Source organism: Anopheles marshallii, chromosome 3 (assembly GCF_943734725.1).
Source record: "Anopheles marshallii chromosome 3, idAnoMarsDA_429_01, whole genome shotgun sequence".
In the NCBI taxonomy this organism is placed as follows: Eukaryota; Metazoa; Arthropoda; class Insecta; order Diptera; family Culicidae; genus Anopheles; species Anopheles marshallii.
This window is the reverse complement of record NC_071327.1, coordinates 84066784-84083427: the sequence shown is the minus strand read 5'-3', so window position 1 is coordinate 84083427 and position 16644 is coordinate 84066784. Positions and strand designations below refer to the sequence as shown.

General features: G+C 47.8%; 2 protein-coding genes across 2 annotated transcripts; both read left to right on the top strand.

Moving 5' to 3' along the window:
* The first annotated feature begins 9621 nt into the window (after window positions 1-9621).
* Window positions 9622-11470, top strand: LOC128714127 (tubulointerstitial nephritis antigen-like). Its single transcript, XM_053809002.1, has 7 exons — window positions 9622-9784; window positions 9857-10034; window positions 10125-10417; window positions 10479-10662; window positions 10723-10922; window positions 11002-11159; window positions 11246-11470. The coding sequence occupies exons 1-7, from the start codon at window positions 9631-9633 to the stop codon at window positions 11468-11470; spliced, it is 1392 nt and encodes a 463-aa protein (XP_053664977.1). The 5' UTR covers window positions 9622-9630.
* Window positions 11471-13317: 1847 nt separating this feature from the next.
* LOC128712173 (vacuolar protein sorting-associated protein 35) lies at window positions 13318-16180 on the top strand. Its single transcript, XM_053807068.1, has 6 exons — window positions 13318-13377; window positions 13476-14674; window positions 14741-15410; window positions 15471-15685; window positions 15763-15946; window positions 16019-16180. Exons 1-6 carry the CDS (start codon window positions 13318-13320, stop codon window positions 16178-16180), a joined length of 2490 nt encoding a protein of 829 aa, XP_053663043.1.
* Window positions 16181-16644: the final 464 nt, after the last annotated feature.

Here is a 16644-nt window from a genome sequence, read left to right as displayed (position 1 = left end):
AGTACGCATCAGTGAATGCGGGAAGGAATAAAGGAGGAGGAACAAGAGAAAAAAATACACAGGGGAACAACAAACGACCATTTTTCAAAACGTTCTAAAACGTACGGCCTTTGGCGCGTTCTTGATTATGTGTCAATAAGGGTGTTAATAGGTACAAATATGGTCACTTTGTGCTGAGCGGGTTAAGATCGCTAGCAAAATGGCACATATTAGAGAACGACCGACGCCAGGCGCCGGTCGGACAGTTCGCGCCCCGCAAGTTGTGACATGATAATTGATTGTTTATTTATGCCGCCCGGAGTCTCCGGCGCGACGCGTTGCTATGATGGGATTGAATACTTTACCACGGTTCTCCTAAGATCGGTGGACCAGATAAAGCAAAAAAAAGACATGGAGTTTCTTGGAACAAATTCGCCAATGTCGTCCAAACATTCTTGTCCAAAGGTTCCAAAGAACCAAAGTTCCAAAGTTCGTTCCGGAGAAGTTCCAGCGTTCGTAACATATCCTCCAACCAGATTCATGAGCTCCAGCTGGACACAATATATAGTCCAACTGCTTACGGAATTACCAATCACATAGCGTATTATTTCGACTGATCATTGTAGATCGCTATCGCATTTCTATCAGTCAGGTGTTGCGTAGTTCTGTCGGTTTTATTTGCGGGTTTTGCCTTTCGAACCAATGGTCCGATCGTTTCGGTAGTGGGATCTCGCAATCACTTCTATTAATTTTACGACCTCATCCACCATTTCCAATCATCTAGCAGCCGAACAGAAGAGCCTCTCTATGGCCAGCGCTTTTTATGGCTAGTCCTCCGAACGCCATAAATTGAATGTGCAAATTTCGTTTTATCGCAATCAATTCCGAAGTCCGAAGCTTCCTCCAGTATGGGCGCGTAAAGCGGTCAAATTGATCGTTAGAGACGGGACACCTCAAACTCGATCTAGTAACCCCTTCACAAACCATCGATCTTTGATGCAATAAAAACATAACGCACCGAACAAATGTCTAGTGTTTTACGCCGTGTACTGCCGTGAAAACGATCTCGTGCAAGTGGGTCGAAATAAAATCGTCCGATCGTCGAAATAAATTCTACATCACGGAGCAACACTGATGTCAAATCCGTGGGGGGCTCACGCATTTTGCCGTGATGCATTCTTTGTTTTGTTTGGCAGTTTGCGCTTTTGTGTGTGTGTGTGTGTGTGTGTTGTACTACAACCCGCCAGACATTCGTGGCAACCACTTTCTAATGCCTCCCGCGAGAGTTAAGCAATGGAACCAAGTCATGGGCGTTATATTTACGACTTCCTGATGAAGGTTTTGCCGGCCGAACTGGACTGAGCAAACTCTGGCAAGAACGGCCGAGCTTAGGCTCTAGATGGGACTGCTGAGTCAGCAAAACGCATAGGGATTTGCCATGGGAGTTTTTTTTTTCTTTCTCCTCGAAACTTACGTGCAATCGTAATGCAATGTGTTTATTTTATGGGATAAGGGTTGTTTACCGTATTGTTTCAGCCAGTCCGGCTACATTACGGACCCTTTGAGCAATGGGTCACATGACACATGCAATACATTCCATTTTAGCGTGCATAGCTTGCTAGGACCTTTTTGCCAAGTTTCAACCGAATTGCGAGATTTATAGCGCTAATCCATCAGTATTCGCAGCCAGAAATTATTCGGTTCCTAGAAATCGTGATGGAATGTGCTATAATGGCGGAGAAAAGCTTCCGAGAACGGTGTGTCCGAACATGGATGCTCTATTTATACTTCTGTGCGATGATTGGTGGCCGCTCTTGAGACTTATCAATCAAAGAACTAGACGCGAAGTACCGCAAAATTCCAAACGCTCAACATTTCGACGTAGGATGATGATGATGTGTACTTTTGTGCGACTTGCGCGTCCAGATTGCGATCGTGCGTCTGGGTGGATGTGGAAATTTAGAACACACGACGATGCTCATCGATTCAATCGAAAACACATAAATCACTTAACACCCGGGACGGGCCCCGCTCGCTAGTTTAAGCTCGGAACGGAATTCATTCCGGCATCGATCGATGTGGGGCAGGGTTAAGGTCCGCTTTCCGCAAACCACGATTCCTCGAAGACGATTCCTTTTTGACGGAAATTAATGATTCGAGTGGCTAGCGAAACGAAATGCAGGTGCAAGGACGGGCCCGCACAGAACGCCCGATCCCGACCATTGTCTGCGTGATCATCTCGCGTTTCCTACGTAGCTCACCGGTAGCAAATATTGTACAGCACTCGGTCTACACACATATTCCCGGGATCCACAGCTCATCCTGGGTTCCATAGTGAGTGAGTGAGCGGATTAGTTTTTCCGTAACGAAACGGTGTACGGCGCTGATTGGTGGGCGGTGCAAAGGAAATGTTTTAATGGCTGTTTCGCATTCTGTCTGCAGGCGCATCGATCAAGCTTTCCGCTTGCGATACGCGCAAACAGCCGGCCCATCCACCCATCGTGGAATCGTGGCAGCATATAAGCCTTCCATGTTGCTGTTTATCACAACAATCGTAATTGTCTGCCCAATCCACAGCTGATTGCGGCACAATTCAGCAGGTCCCCTCACCCCCCTCCCGCCCCTTGTGACAGTACGGGCGGTGTATTCGAATGCCAGCAGAATCGTGGAACTAAATCATCTCCACGATACAGCATGACCAATGCACCACCACCACCACCATTCGCGGATGCACTGTGGTCTGGATAAAGTATATTATGCGCAGCAAGATTTATGTGCGGCTCGCTGAAGCCCGCCATCGTTGGCCGGAATGCCTTCCGGTTTCGGTATCGCGACGCCTCTCAATCACTCTTCTCGCACAACACCTAACCATTACCGGCGGTCGGTATGAGCACCGCAGTAGAATCGTGACGCGATCGTGCACAACGCGCTGCACTGGGGCACTGTACATGTCGTGTGTTCCGACACGGATGCCTTATGGCCTCTTGTGCGCTCCTCGCGGGGCATTTGCATGCTTCCGATCGTTTGGCTGCACTTTCACTGTGCTGGCGTTGTGTAAGGCAGTGCCGTACACAACCACCCCCAAGCGGTGGTCCGTGGGTGGTGAGTGTCCTTTTCGGACTTTCTCTCCGATGCTTCCTGCGGTTGTTGACGAACGATCATTATACTGCGGATCATGCCGGCGCCAGTAGGCCAACGCGGGCGCGTTGCTATTGAGCAGCGATCGCACGATACACGCGACCATATTTTCCATCAATCCTCCACCACATGTTGTGGGTGGGCAGGTGGTGGGGACGGACCGCTCTTACACGCCATTAACCTCTAGGTGGCCCTCCGAGGCTTTCCCGCGTAAAGGTGCAGATTGTGAACCACAGTTTAGTTAAGCGCGCGGATAAAAATAAACAACATTTTGGTCAAACGATGTGATCTTAACGCAAGTATGTCCCAAGGGAGATACCTGTTTGTCGTCTTTGAGGGTTAGAAAGATCCACCATGCACGGGAAATTCGCAATAGCAAAACTGATTAGCAACGAGAAATTCAAACGCTACCCCTTGTTGGCTTCGTTTTAATGGACTGTTCTCACAGCTCGGCTGGGAGCTCCTGCACCAACCCGTCCGTCCTCTCATCTACCTCCAAGAAGGTTTCTCTAATACCTGATACATCCATATCGACCATCTTTTTTCTCCATCTTAATCACAACCCGGAGGCGCGCACCGTTTACATCATTATGCTGGCCCACCTACTGCCGCCAATCGACGGGCGGGCGGGCAAACGCGGACCGACTGGGGCCATGTTTTGTTTGTTTACTTCTAGGCAAAGAGCAAATATTTTCGATGGTAAACACTGCAACCCATTCGGAACCCGACCCTGAGAGTGTTTCTCCCCCCTCCCCCCCCCCTTTCCCCACCCACGGAGCTGAACGCGCAACGTTTTGCCAAATGTTACTTTCATTAAGAAATTTAGCTACCCAACGACGTAGAGCAAAGTGAGCGCACAGACGACGGCACAGAAAGCGCAGTTCCGGCGTGGCTACTCATCGCTTAATTCGTTCCGTTTGACGTAGGGGTGCAGAAATATTCTTTTCTTTTGCCTTTTTGCTTTTTAATTTTGCCCCGATCCCACACACACAATGGTTTTCCGAATGGTTTTCCCTAGCCTAACAGTAACGATAAAAGTACCTTACGATGTACTGCTAATGAGTGTGGGGTGCTGCGCTCTATGGGAGGCACAGAGGTGACTAATCGTCCTAAAATATCTTTATACGATCATCACAGATCCCAAACACCGCGCAGTATGGGATGAATGTTTCGGTTTTTTTTGTTGTTGTTTGCACTATTAAACCACACGAAATGAATCAAGTGCCATTGTGGACGGCAGTGCGCAACAGCAGGTCGTGTACCTGTACGGTTCGTCGGGTCGCTGGGCAAACGTTCCGTTTTCTAATCAGTTGTGGGCGAACTATTCACTATAAAACACAACAACAACCTTTCTTTGGCCTTGCGAAGGCTTGGAAGGTAAGTACTAAGCGACTAAAAATAATAATTTCGCCACACGTTTCACTTTCCTCCGAGCCCCGAGTGTGGGGTTTGGAAAAATAGAAACAATTCAATCCCTACCCAACGCACAATTTTTGGCATCGTGTTCCGTCCGTACGGGATCGAGCGATCGAGGCGTCGTCGAAAGGGCGGAAGATCGGGCACCGAGATACAGAACATCATACACACCTTGCGAGTGTAAACCGTCAAGCAAACCACCCATTTGCTATCTGCCATCAATTAAAATACTTCAAATTCCGTAGCGCGATTCATTGCTAGCTGTGCTTCCACGCCCTTCCACGTCCGCCGTCACCCGTCGCACGTTGGCCTGCGCCGATAGTCGAGTGGTTTATTTACCGCCCAGAGCACAACGCATTGCATATGGTTGCGTTCTGGTGCAGAAGAAACAGAGCAGGAATACAAATCGTTCCCGTCAGCTGATTGTGAAGTGACGGTACGGTACGGTCTCGGAGTCTCAATCAGGCAAGCCCAACTGAGTCGTCCACCTAATACAAGCAAGGTCTCCTCGTAGGCGATAGCGCGGTCAGATCATCATCACACAGCTGATTGTATGTGATCGCCCCTCTCCGCCGGGTGTGGGACTCCCGTGCTTCCGCGCCCTTTTATCAAGATCGGGCAAATTGTGAGCAATTAGCGGCGAAGGTCGGGGTCTTCTTGCAAAAAGGAAACAACCAACCCGGGGTGCGGCACGTGAACATTGTCGTCGAGCTCGGGATAGGAATGCGTGGTAACGGAGATTGCTAACAATATTGTTAAGTGAAAGAAACATGATGAACACGCCCGTAAAAAAAATGGCAACCTACACGACACACGACAGCTCGAGAACGACCTCACGTGAAGGCCGATCGTAATCAGGTGTTTGCCGTTCGGAGGTGGGTTAGTTCTTATCGTGGTGAAAGTGGCACTGGTTACAATTCCCACTGTAAGACGGCCACACTACCGATCCAGGCCATCATCATCTGACTCTGACTCTATCACCTGACTGTTGGGACATTCGCACATACTCGTTGCGTTGAAATGAAAAATGATCCGAGGTGCGTTTAAAAGTCCTTTCAACTGCTTCTTCCACGTACCACCGGTTGACGAGTACGAGTTGAAGTACGTTGGCAACAATTTATACCCAAATTAATCAATTCGCAAACGACGGACAGCAGCGCCCGCTGTGATCTTCACGCATTCATCTGCAAGCACCAGAGTTGCTAAGCAACTTCTCAGCAGGCGTGACAGTCTGTAATTGATACGTACGCGCTACTCCCACAAGCATCTTTGCCTCGCGGTGAGCAACACCATTTACACATGCATGCCACTGGTTTTGATTTTCTCCCGATAGCCTGCGGATATTCCGGTTCGTGCTCCTAGCTTAGTGTGTCGTTGGTGAGTCAAGCAAATCGCACATCACACGCCTCACATACCGGAGCTAAGTTGTTCGCACGAAATGCCATTCCATTTCCTTCCCCGACCACAAATCGCTCAGTTAGCAATGACAGACGGGAACTTGTAGTGCAAATATTATGTACAGAATGGCCACGCGACACTAGGACACGCGTTATCGTACGAGCAAATAAACAAGGAAATGTACTGCTCTATAAATGACAAACAGTACCGCGACAACTGATGTATATTTACCTCCTCACTTAAAGCCTCTATTTTCTCAAGTAAAACAATGAGGTGTACACGAGGTGTCGGGATATTGTACGGACATCTCACTGGCGGTTTGCTTTTGTGTTCGAAAACGACGGCGAATTTTAATGTCGACATCGATCCGAGTCCTTGATATTTCAAACACCATTATCCTTGCGGATTAAAGTGAAAGGTAAAGCGAAAGGGATCGTTATCCCGTGTGGTGATATGAAGCGATCGCATTATTCACCAAAGCGCGACGCCTGTTTGCATTGGGTCCCAAAATTTATTATCCACTGATCGGCCATATTGTGTTTCCGGCAGTTGGCCTCTCCATGGTTACGTTTTCACCCTTCCAAGAAAGCGATACTGCTCATGCCTTGGGCGGCTACAGGATTATTCATCGCACGGAAATAATTCCCCACAAATGCACAGAGCGCGATTAATCGCCTTGGAGTTCGAGTGCGGTCGGCATTAATGGGCCGATTTGCCAAACAACAACTGATGCACTTCTTGAGCGCGATGCTATTGGAGTGTGATTCATCGAGCTGCAAGACGCGATTTCTAACGAATTCGAGAGCGGTAACCATCAGATGCGTAAACGCATGTTCGCCGCGTAATTCGTCACCGGAACTGGCCATTTGGAATTATACACAAACTCGTTGAATCGCTTGTTGAACGCCCTCACCCCCACGTGGCGCATACAGTGGTGCTAGAAGAAAGGATTCATTAGGCTAATCATTGGTCAAGGGATTTCCCTTGGACACTAATGAGCAGATTAAAACCGATTTTTGTCCAATGTCACCCGCACGCGACCAGCCCGTAGCATGCGTTTGGAGCTAGAGTGAAGCTAGATAAAACCCGGGAGCGTGAAACAGTAGATAGCTTCCACCTTACCCACACACCCGAGGGCGGATGGTAGCGCGGAGTGTGATAAGGTTGCATCATTAGCAGCCGGTGACAACAAGTATGTGTGTGCGAGCGAGCGTCGGTCAGAGCCGTCGTCGGCAACGTCTTCCTCGCAGCGGATGTCAGTTTGGACGCGAACGGCGAAGACTCCGTACGAACTGTTCTTGGCTCCGCCGTGAAGATTCAGCATTCTGTTCCCGTACCGTGTGTGTCCTGCCGTTTAATCTCTTTGACCGCACCGTACGAGCGCAGGTTGTGCATGTGTTGTGTGGCAGTAGTTTGTTGCAGTCCGCGGTAGGTGCATTTCGGCTTAAGTTTCCGAAACGATGAGCCGTGTGTGTGCAACGCCCCGTGTATAGTAAGGGGGGAGGCCCATTCTATGGGTGAATGCGTGCACGTGCTCGACATTGTGTGTGATCGTGTAAAAGTTATGCAACACCAAATGTGTTTCGTGTCGCTTTTTCGGGGGCGTCTAGCAGATGTGCAAGAACGGGCTGGGATCGACATAATTCACATGACGAAAAAAACAAGCCAGTCGATCAGTCGTTCAACCGGGTGATCGTAGAATGATTAATGAAATGCCGGAAAATCGTACCGTAGCGTTCCACTAGCGTTGATTGTGTTGCATTAATGCAATCGAACAGTTTGCACCAAAAAGTTCCCAATTATACCAACACGCATCACGTCCTCCTTCGGTGGCTAATCTGCAAAAGGCTGTTTGACGATGCATCGCTTAGCAGTGGTTTGTCACATTTCACACCTTGTTCGTGTGTTTGTCGTTGGTTCGAGTGCAGTTCTGGCGGTACGGTAGGAGTGCGAGACCAGATGCAATTATCGCACCCATCACCCGCAACCTGCCTGCCGCCGTGATCAAACAAGCGCGTGGAATGCGCGGTCGCTGATCTTCCGACGCAAGCAAACAAGTTTTGTGGCGACTTTCGGGTGGTTTGCAAAACACACTCTCACATATCATTCCGCCTAAACTGCGTCGTTTCGGACAATGACACATTCACCATCACCCTCCACCACCTACTCCGCTCACTGTGCCGAGTGGCCGCGCGCGGTGGCGGCAGTTTGCGTTCTGCTGAGTGTGAGCAAAATTTGGCTAAACGGTATGGGGGCATCGCGATTACGATCGGAGCAACCGCCGGGCGGTATATGAGTTGTCTGTCAATGTCAATGCCAGTACCTACTCGACGGCACCCAGTTTGGAAGTGGTCATCCTGTCGTATGGAGAGCGTAGCGCAGTGTAGTGCTTTCGATACCGAAAACGGCACCTACCACGACGGACGGAGAGCAGCAGGAGAGGACCGCAGAAAAGCAGACATTCGCGCCGAAGAAGCCACCGTGTCTCTAATCAACAACCTACCGGATGCCCACTTCTTCGGCATCGGGGAGCCATCGTCGAACGGCGGTTCGCGCGCGCAGCATGCAAACATGAGATGATGTTTATTTTTATCCACATTTATGAACTCACCCCGGTGTTAAATTGAGCCACTGCCATTTTTTCCCTCCGTCGTTGGCATTCCGTTTCATTTGTTTTCGTTCGCTTTCGACGCACTCGAGGTGATCGGTTCGCGCGCTCTACCTGTGTGTTGGAATGTGATGCGTTGTAGCTAGTTGCCGGATATGAGACCGATGACGAGGGCCAGCGAATTGCGACCAGGATAAAAAAATAAAACGGCTCAAGATATGCTACTGATGCGAATTCTACGCTGAGACTGTTGCTTAGCGAGCGAACGAGCCGGGGTTGGTTCGACGATATGGTACAGCTGTGGGTCATCGCCGTTCGCTCGGCAGGACATTTGGGACGCCAGTCTGAATACTGCTGTGGTTGGACAGCTAATTGACACACTTTTAGTACCGATCGAGTGCCCCGGTACTCTACGTAACGGACGTGGGCAGTAATGCGAATATGCCCGTCTTTTACTACGGAATCGAAACATTCTCGTCCACGTCGAGCACAACACAACTTCCACGGTGCTTCTTCGTGCCATCTTCCAGCTCAATTGCGATTTCTCGTTAGAAACAATGTCAACATTTGGCCTTTTCGAGTACATCTGTCGCCGCCAGTGTACACTGCTGACAAGACAATTGTGCTACCGTACTAAAGATCGTTCACATTCACTACTTCACGAGATGGCTTCAGTGTTTAGCTCACCGTTTTCGACCACCATTTTGGCACCAACAGTAGCATTTCGCCCAACTGTTTGAAGAGCTTTTGGGAAAATCCCCAAAAAATAGGGCTGGGCCGATAAGTTGGTTCAGTTGCGTTTAGCACACCGTTTGCTAATAAACGTCACAACATGCGTAAACGATAATATGACGCTATTTTTTCTGCTTTGTTCCTCAGAAGATTCGCTAACATTACGAGAATTGGGATGCTAATTAGTTGCATTTGTTTAGCCAAAATGTGCCCATGTTGGATATAAAGTTTCACAAAATGCTGTATAATGTTTCTGTGCGGCGGGCCATTTGATCAGATGATACGATCAGGAAAGATTAACTATGGCATCCAAGTTAACTGATCTTTCTTTCTCTGTTGCAGTTGACAACACAGCAGGAATGAAGTATCTGCTGCTCCTTCTTGCGTTTGCAGCCCTTGCCGGGGTCCAAGCCAACCGTTTCCGTGAAGAGTTTCCTGGGCCGTACTGTGCGGCGCGTAACTACGATGCCTGTTGTCGCAACCGTCAGGATGGTTGCGCACAACCAATATCCAGTAAGTTGTGAGGTTCTGCTCGTCTGTTGTTACTTGATCTTAATGTCCATACGTCATGTCGCCTGTTTGTAGCAACGCTTTGCTATTGCGATGAGTTCTGCCAACGAGGTGATCACGGAGATTGTTGCCCGGATTACGAGGAAGTGTGCTTAGGCATCATCGCCGAACCGGGAAATGCCACATCGTGCGTACACAAGAACCATTACTTCACACCGTACAGCGAGACCGTAGTGGACAACTGCAATACTTGGTAAGCTAAGCTGTGTTTGAGGTTTGTGGGGCGATGGGGCGTTGAACAATTGATGACAGGGGTTTGGTTTTGATTTTCCGCTCGTTGTAGTAAATGCAACTACGACGGTACTGTCACCTGTACGGAAGATGTGTGCTTGGTAGATGAAGATCTTCTTCGCCAGTTGAACCATCTGGAGCGGTCCGTTGGATGGAAGGCTACCAACTATAGCGAATGGTGGGGACGCACGTATGACGATGGTAAGGTGCTTCGTCTTGGCACAATGGAACCCAATTTTCGTGTAAAGTCAATGAAGCAGCTCAGCAACAGAGGTGGCTCCTTACCGAAGCATTTCGACGCAAGTGAGCACTGGACTGGACTGGTTACAGAGGCTCGTGATCAAGGTAAGTACTCCGGAGTGGTCTGTGCGGTTAATATGTGCGTCTTAATATGATAACTTCTCAGGATGGTGCGGTTCGTCCTGGGCATTCTCCACGGCAATGATGGCATCGGATCGTTTCGCCATCCTCTCGAAGGGACGCGAAATGGTTCAACTCGCTCCACAGCAGATGCTCGCTTGTGTGCGCCGCCAGCTTGGATGCAAGGGAGGCCACTTGGACACGGCCTGGCAGTACCTGCGTAAAGTTGGGTACGTAATGCGGACCACATCTGTCACACGTGGTGCTTCTAACACTCCTTTCGTTTGCAGTGTGGTCAACGAAGAATGCTATCCTTATGTTGCGGCACAAAACGTGTGCAAAATCCGGTCCAGCGATACACTGATCACGGCCAACTGCGAACTGCCGGTTAAGGTGAACCGAACCGACATGTACAGAATGGGACCGGCGTTCAGTCTGAAAAACGAAACTGACATCATGTCTGAAATTAAGGATCGCGGAACGGTGCAGGGTGAGTCTGGCTGTGCTTTGAATTTTGGGGGATATTTGTTTCAGAAGGTTTACTTTTTCCTTATCTCCTCTCCTTGCAGCCATCATGCGAGTGTATCGCGATTTCTTCTCCTACCGAAGTGGAATTTACCGTCATTCGGCTGCGGCCACTCCTGCCGATGAACGTTCCGCTTATCATTCGGTGCGTCTGATCGGCTGGGGAGAGGAACGCGTTGGCTACGAGGTCGTGAAATATTGGGTAATGCGCTACGCGGACTCCGGTGTGTTGCTGTTGCTAATAATCGATCTCATGCTCGTGTTCGTTTTTTCGTCCTATCCTGCTAGATTGCTATCAACTCCTGGGGCCAATGGTGGGGCGAGAATGGACGCTTCCGCATTCTACGTGGATCGAACGAGTGTGGAATCGAGAACTACGTGCTGAGCTCCAACCCGTACGTGCACGAACATGTGCAGGCAATACGCAAAGTGGGCGATCTGCAGGAGTTCTTTGTCGGAACGGGTTACGTTCCACACCCCAGTCGCCGGTACCCACCGTACGGCCGTGGCTAGAGTGATCCTCCGGTAGTAGTTTCCCGTAACTGCCGGCAGCGTAACGTCTATCGTGATCATTGATGCGTGTATTTTGTCCTGCTCTCGATGCAAACACTTAGCACAAACTTCTTCATTTTCCATATCTAGCTGTGAAGATATGCACAGTATTAAAGACAGAAAGAGCATGCGAGTCGTCGTTCCGGTCACGAAGCCATACAGAAACAAGAGATCGAAATTACAATTAGCGCAGCGCTTGTCGGTCATCGAACGTGTGCGACAATTTTACCTTTACTGAAACTTCGACAAAATTAGTCCATTTAGTTTAGTCCAACGAAAAGCCAAAGCGCTACTATGAGGAAGCAAGAGGCGGAAGGAGTGAGTTAAGCGACAAACCGGAATGGCCGCTAGTATCGGTTGCCATAAAAAGCTGCCATTGCTCTGAAGCAATCTATTTGTAACATTAACCAAAACTGCTTTTGATGGTGTTCATAGCGTGCACAAACGTTGATGTAACGTTTAATGAAATCTTCCTTGTTCTCAGTATCGCGCACGTACTGCGTCGTATTGCGGCCCGTTTCTACCCCGGTTTTGGAACAAGTTGTACATGTTAGGAGATAGCGAAAACAAAAGCATACATATTTTTGTTTTATTCTGTAAGTTCAAGATTGGTTAAAAAAAAAGAAATAGCGTAAGGTACACGAGTTGAATGTATGATACTGTACAGTTGTTTCCTTTCGAACAAATATTTCTATCGAAACGAATTTCACTAGCCCCCCGGGAGAAGAGAACTCTCCGTAGCTCTTCGAAATTGTCGTTTTGTCAGCCGGTAGCAAATCGACCAAACTTTGTGAATCAAACAAATTTTCACCCAAGAATCTAACACACCCGCGTTTTGGATCATTGTTGCTGTTTTCATTCGTAAGGAATTTGTGTGTGTATTGGTTAAGTTTTCTCATGTTTAATGGTATCGAAACTGTGTAAACGAAATACATGTGAAGATGTTGTTTCTATAATAAAGTAATTAAACTATCCACTGCAGAGTTGCTTTATTTTAACATGTGGATAAGCCAGCCCTTACAACAATATTGTTGGATCAATCCGAAGCCTTAAAGATTAGATCGAGGATCGATGCGACAAAGACAAAGCATCTGCTTGCTGAAGGCTCAGACACGATGTCTGAGGACATGTCTGGGGACCATCAGTATTAGATGACGGCGACAATCTTGAGCTAAAAATTCGATACTTGATCGTAATTTCGGACAAAAGCAGAAACAATGATTGTCATAGAGATTCGTGTTAAATATGGGTTCCACAATCTACTACGATTAAGAATACACCTGGAATCTGGGCATGTCAACAGGACGTTACGACTCAGCAATGAGTGAACCAAAAACAGGAAGAAGATTATTGAAACATATTATTGAATTAATGATCGTGTTCTATTTTCCTAATGATATACTGTTTCATTTTGTTGTTTTAACGGTTTTTTTAATCGAATTATAATTTAACGAAACCTCGTTTAGATCACATTCGTTATGCTGTTTCGTTAAATCATGTATGAACTCAACGCGCGTTCGTCGAGTACAACGAAACGAGCCGAAGATGACTTTTTGCCGAAGTTTGATAGGTCTCATTTGACAGCTACAGAACGTAGGAAAATAAGAACCGCAATCGCAGAAGAAGCAATTAAGATAATCAAGAGTGGCAAGATAATAAATAATGGTAAGTGCAAATCAGTAATAATCACCTTTTCAGCCATTAAACCGCCCTCCCCCGGAGGCACACACTGTCACCATTCGCTGAAAACAACACCAACCCCTGCCGGGTGTAAATAGGGATAGAAGTAAACAATCCGCTCTAGCACCATGTACCTTTGGAATTCGGCCAATCTCGACAACTCGGCACTGTATCGTCGATCTGCTCAGGTTATTCTACGATCCTGTGACTCATTTTATCGCTATTCCAATTCACCATTACAGTGTGATAGTCAAGCACTAATCGCAACACTTTATCTATGCCACAGCCTCAAACACCGATAAACTCTGTCGATGAGCAGGACAAGCTGCTGAGTGAAGCGATGACAGTGGTCCGGGCACAATCGTTCCAGATGAAACGTTTTCTGGACAAGGACCGGCTAATGGAGGCCATGCGTTGTGCCTCAACGATGCTAGGAGAACTGCGAACATCGCTACTATCGCCCAAAAGCTACTACGAGCTGTACATGGCCATTACGGACGAATTGCGGCACTTCGAGCACTACCTGTTGGACGAATTTCAAAAGGGCCGTAAGGTGCCGGATCTCTACGAGCACGTACAGTACGCGGGCAACATCGTTCCACGGCTTTATCTGCTCATTACGGTCGGTCTCGTGTATATTAAGACGAACAGTGCGCTGAAGCGCAGCATCCTGAAAGATTTGGTGGAAATGTGTCGCGGCGTACAGCATCCCTTGAGAGGTTTATTCCTGCGTAACTATCTGCTGCAATGTACGCGCAACATCCTGCCGGACACGATGATGGTGGGTGCCTCGGGAGATGAAAACGAGGGCACAGTGATCGATGCGATCGATTTTGTACTGACCAACTTTGCCGAAATGAACAAACTGTGGGTGCGGATCCAGCATCAGGGCCATTCGAGTGAAAAGGCACGGCGCGAGAAGGAGCGCGAAGAGTTAAAGATTTTAGTGGGGACGAATTTGGTCCGACTGTCACAGCTCGAATCGGCTACGCTCGACATTTACCAGCGGCTCATATTGCCCGGAATTCTAGAGCAGGTAGTCAGCTGTCGTGATGCGATCGCACAGGAGTACCTTATGGAGTGCATTATACAAGTGTTTCCGGACGAGTTCCACCTGCAGACGCTCGACCCGTTCCTGAAGTCATGCGCCCAGCTGCAACCGGGCGTGAATGTGAAAAACATTATCATTTCGCTAATTGACCGGCTGGCACTGTACAATCAGCGCAACGGCAAGGTCACGCAGACATCGGCGGGAACTACGGAAGTAATTTCCGCTATTCCGGCCGAGGTACAATTGTTTGAGGTGTTCAGCACGCAGATAGCGAACATTGTTCAGCTTCGAACAGACATGCCGATGGAGGATACGGTCTCGCTACAGGTAGCACTGATCAGTTTGGCACAGAAGGTTTATCCCGATCGGGTGGACTACGTGGATAAAGTGCTCGAAACTACGGCACAAATTCTAGACCGTTTAAAACTATCCAAGTGAGTATTATACGAAAGACAATTATTGCAATATGAATTGCTGATAATGTAAACCCTTCTTTGCAGTATTTCACATTCCTTGTCGGTTAATCAGGAACTATCGCGACTGTTGCGATTATGCATAGATTTCTATAACAACATTTTGACGATCCTGCAGTTGAAATATTTTACGCCGTTGCTAGAAAAATTCGATTACACGTCCCGAAAGGCACTCGCCCTGTTCATCGTGATGAACATCCTCGAGAATGAGACGCTAGTTCCCACGGCCGAACAGGTCGACAGCGTATTGGCGATCATAGCCCCGCTGATTCGCGATCAAGACGATCAACCAGCGGACGTACGTGTCAACATGGAAGACTTTGCCGAAGATCAGGGAATAGTTGGAAGGTTCGTGCATTTGCTACGCTCGGACGATCCCGACACGCAGTACAAGATACTGATTGCCGCCCGCAAGCACTTCGGTTTGGGAGGACAGCAACGCATTCGGTACGTTTTACCGCCTCTCGTGTTCCAAGCATACCAGCTGGCGTACAAATACAAATCGATTGCGGCGGAAGACGAAATGTGGGACAAAAAGTGCCAGAAGATTCTACAATTTTGTCACAGCACGATTGCCGTGTTGGCGAAATCGGAGTTGCCCGAGCTGGCGCTGCGATTGTACCTGCAGGGTGCATTGTGCATCGGGCAGATCGCTTACACCAATCATGAAGCCGTTGCGTACGATTTTATGACACAGGTAAACGATTGTTTGGCTATTTTTAAATGGCATTTTGCTCACTGGTTTAACATTTTTTAGGCATTTTCTCTCTATGAGGATGAAATTTCCGACTCGAAGTCCCAGTTCGCTGCCATCACGCTTATCATCTCAACGGTCGAACAAATGACCTGCTTTTCAGAAGAAAATGCAGAACCTTTGCGCACAAGTTGTGCTCTGGCCGCATCGAAGCTGCTTAAAAAACCCGACCAATGTCGAGCGGTGGTCACATGTGCCAGTCTGTTCTGGAGTGGAAAGTAAGTGATTTCGAAAAAGATGTACGGCACCAAGATGTCACAGTTTAACGGAACGTTTTTTTTTGTTGTTCTTGCAGGCAAGGTGGTCAAGAATTGCGTGACGAAAAACGAACGCTGGAATGTTTGAAAAAAGCGGCCAAGATTGCATCACAGTGCCTGGACGTGGGTGTGCAACTTCAGTTGTACGTGGAGCTGTTAAATCATTACATTTTCTACTTCACCCGGGGAAATACGCAAATCACCGTATCAATGCTTAATCAGGTAAGTGGCGAGAGAAAGGTTTCTTCACAAGTTTGCACTTAACTTACATGGCAAATTCTCCCTCCTCTGCAGTTGATAGCGAAAATCAACGAAGAGCTACCAAATTTGGAACCCACGGAAGAAACCAAGCAAATCGAAATGCATTATCAGAACACGTTGGCACACATTCGCAGTCGGATGGAATCGACCGACGCTGGACTAGAAGCGTCGTTTGCTGGCATTACGTTGAATTAGACATCAATGTTCTTTTTATTATCCGTTCCTCGTGTGCGCGATATCACACAAGTATCGCGACGTTAAAGCGATCATCTATATTAGACATATTTAAACAGTGTATTGAAGACATGTAATAGACTTATACGGAACTTACCATAACGATGCTGTTACAATAATCAACTAAATAGCAATATACAAAACAATTCTCAAAAGCTTTTCTTTAACCTGCAAGATTCTTTTTTGGCTTCTATTTTGATTCATAGGTAAGTTCTTCATAGTAAGTTCTAAGTTCTTTACAGGGCCAAATCTAATATCTGAAAAGACTACCACCGGAATTGCTTAATGTAATGAAGTAGTTTACACCTTAAACTTTATTTTAGAAACAGCAAGAATCCATGATGTGTTGTATTAAAAATGGTTCGTATGTTCGCTTTTGCTTTGCTGCTGGACCCAACACGATTCATTCGCATCGAACAATATGC

What these genes read in the sequence shown, in the direction of transcription:
- LOC128714127 (XM_053809002.1), top strand. Translation starts at nt 9,631, where the DNA reads ATGAAGTATCTGCTGCTCCTTCTTGCGTTTGCAGCCCTTGCCGGGGTC. An exon ending in GTGGACAACTGCAATACTTG is followed by an intron (nt 10,035 to 10,124) that starts GTAAGCTAAGCT and finishes CGCTCGTTGTAG; the next exon opens with TAAATGCAACTACGACGGTA. An exon ending in GGATCGCGGAACGGTGCAGG is followed by an intron (nt 10,923 to 11,001) that starts GTGAGTCTGGCT and finishes CTCTCCTTGCAG; the next exon opens with CCATCATGCGAGTGTATCGC.
- LOC128712173 (XM_053807068.1), top strand. Translation starts at nt 13,318, where the DNA reads ATGTACCTTTGGAATTCGGCCAATCTCGACAACTCGGCACTGTATCGT. An exon ending in TGTATCGTCGATCTGCTCAG is followed by an intron (nt 13,378 to 13,475) that starts GTTATTCTACGA and finishes TCTATGCCACAG; the next exon opens with CCTCAAACACCGATAAACTC. An exon ending in GACCGTTTAAAACTATCCAA is followed by an intron (nt 14,675 to 14,740) that starts GTGAGTATTATA and finishes CCTTCTTTGCAG; the next exon opens with TATTTCACATTCCTTGTCGG.